Raw genomic sequence first — 2,129 nt, forward strand, 5'->3', positions numbered from 1 at the left:
CAAGAAAAGGGGCAAACTAGATATGAAAGCCAAGAAATTTATAATGAAACGAGAGAAAAATGCAAAGCAAAACATAAAGGAGAAATCAGACAAAAGGGTCAAATCAGACAAAAAAATCTGTAAAAGTGCAAAAGAATCACCTGTTACATCTAAACATTCACTCAAATCTATGAGTACTATTCAAGAATGTAAAGGCAGTGGTAAATCTCCATCACAAACACAATCTGCTGGTATAAAAAGTTCACAAACTACCAATATAACACCTGACATAGGAACATCTGATTCACAGACCAAATCATTTAGTAAAATAGAATCACCTGCTAAATCTAAAAAATCACCCAAATCTATGAGTGCTATTCAGGAAAGGAGTTTAAAAGCAAGTAGGGGCAGCGGTAAATCTCCACCACAAACTCAATCTGCTGGTATAAAAAGTTCACACTCTACCAATATAACACCTGAAATTGGAAAATCTGATTCACAGGCCAAATCATTTAATAAAATAGAATCACCTGCTAAATCTAAAAAATCACCCAAATCTATGAGTGCTATTCAGGAAAGGAGTTTAAAAGCAAGTAGGGGCAGCGGCAAATCTCCACCACAAACACAATCTGCTGGTATAAAAAGTTCACAAACTACCAATATAACACCTGAAATAGGAAAATCTGATTCACAGACCAAATCATTTAGTAAAATAGAATCACCTACTATATCTGGAAAATCTCCCAAATCTATCAGTGCTATTCGAGAAAGAAGCTTGAAAGCAAGTAAAGATAGCGCAAAAGCTACATCACGTGGTGCTGAATATTCAAGCGGATATAAAGAGAGAAATGATTATGGAAAAGCGAAACAGTCGATAAATTCAAATATCGACAAAGCATCCAAAAAAGACAAAAAAGTCAAACAGCCTAAAAAGATAAAACAAGATAAAAAGTTCCATTCAGACAAAAAAGGCAAAATGTCTAAAAAGGTAAAATCAAACAAAGAACTTAAATCAGACAGAATAGCAACACAGTCTAAAAAGTCTAAAACGGTCAAAAAGGCAAAACCAGACAGTAATGAAAAAGAATCAAAAAAGGCTAAACAAGAAAACAAGGTCAAACCAACGAAGAAAGAACAACAACTTAAAAAAGAAAAACCAGACATGAAAGTCAAACTGCCGAAAAAGGAAAAAGTAGATGAAAAGGAAAAAACACACAAAGCTGTCAAAGCTCCGAAGGAAAAACTTGTTACAGAAAAGATACAAGGAACAGAAAAGATAAAAGAACCAGAAAAGAAAAAACTAGACAAAGATACAAAGCCAGATAAAAAAGAAAAAAAAGACAAGAAAGTCAAACTGTCTAAAAAGGAAAAACAAGACAAGAAAGTCAAACTGCCTAAAAAGGAAAAAAAAGAAAAGAAAGTCGAACTGTCTAAAAAGGAAAAGCAAGACAAGACAGTCAAACTGTCTAAAAAGGAAAAGCAAGACAAGAAAGTCGAACTGTCTCAAAAGGAAAAACAAGACAAGAAAGTTAAACTGCATAAAAAGGAAAAACTAAACAAAAAGACAAAGCCGGATAAAAAGGCAAAACCAATCAAAGAGGAAAAAACACACAAAACGGCCAAAGCTAGAAAGGAGAAACAAGTTACACAAATTATACCAGGTCCAGAAAAGATAAAAGAACCACAAAAGAAAAAGCTTTATAAAAGAGCAAAATTAGAAAAAAACATAACAGGGCCTAAAAAGAAAAAAGCGCAAGAAATGGCCAAAACAAAAGGAAAATCTAAAAAATCGCCCAAATCTATGAGTGCTATTCAGGAAAGGAGTTTAAAAGCAAGTAGGGGCAGCGGCAAATCTCCACCACAAACACAATCTTCTGGTATAAAAAGTTCACAAACTACAATTAAAACACCTGGAATAGGAACATCTGATTCACAGACCAAATCATTTAATAAAATAGAATCATCTGCTAAATCTGGAAAATATCCCAAATCTATGAGTGCTATTCAGGAAAGGAGTTTAAAAGCAAGTAGGGGCAGCGGCAAATCTCCACCACAAACTCAATCTGCTGGTATAAAAAGTTCAAAAACTACCAATATAACACCTGGGATAGGAAAATTTGATTCACAGACCAAATCATTTAGTAAATGAA

The 2,129-nt window shown here is 33.7% G+C and overlaps 1 protein-coding gene across 1 annotated transcript; it reads left to right on the forward strand.

The window, feature by feature from the left end:
• Positions 1-22: 22 nt before the first annotated feature.
• On the forward strand, positions 23-2,128 carry LOTGIDRAFT_176088 (hypothetical protein; the record flags this gene model as incomplete). Its single annotated transcript, XM_009066035.1, has 2 exons — positions 23-764; positions 1,938-2,128. The coding sequence occupies 2 exons, from the start codon at positions 23-25 to the stop codon at positions 2,126-2,128; spliced, it is 933 nt and encodes a 310-aa protein (XP_009064283.1).
• Between the last annotated feature and the right edge of the window lies 1 nt (position 2,129).

This window comes from Lottia gigantea (genome assembly GCF_000327385.1).
Source record: "Lottia gigantea unplaced genomic scaffold LOTGIsca_729, whole genome shotgun sequence".
In the NCBI taxonomy this organism is placed as follows: Eukaryota; Metazoa; Mollusca; class Gastropoda; family Lottiidae; genus Lottia; species Lottia gigantea.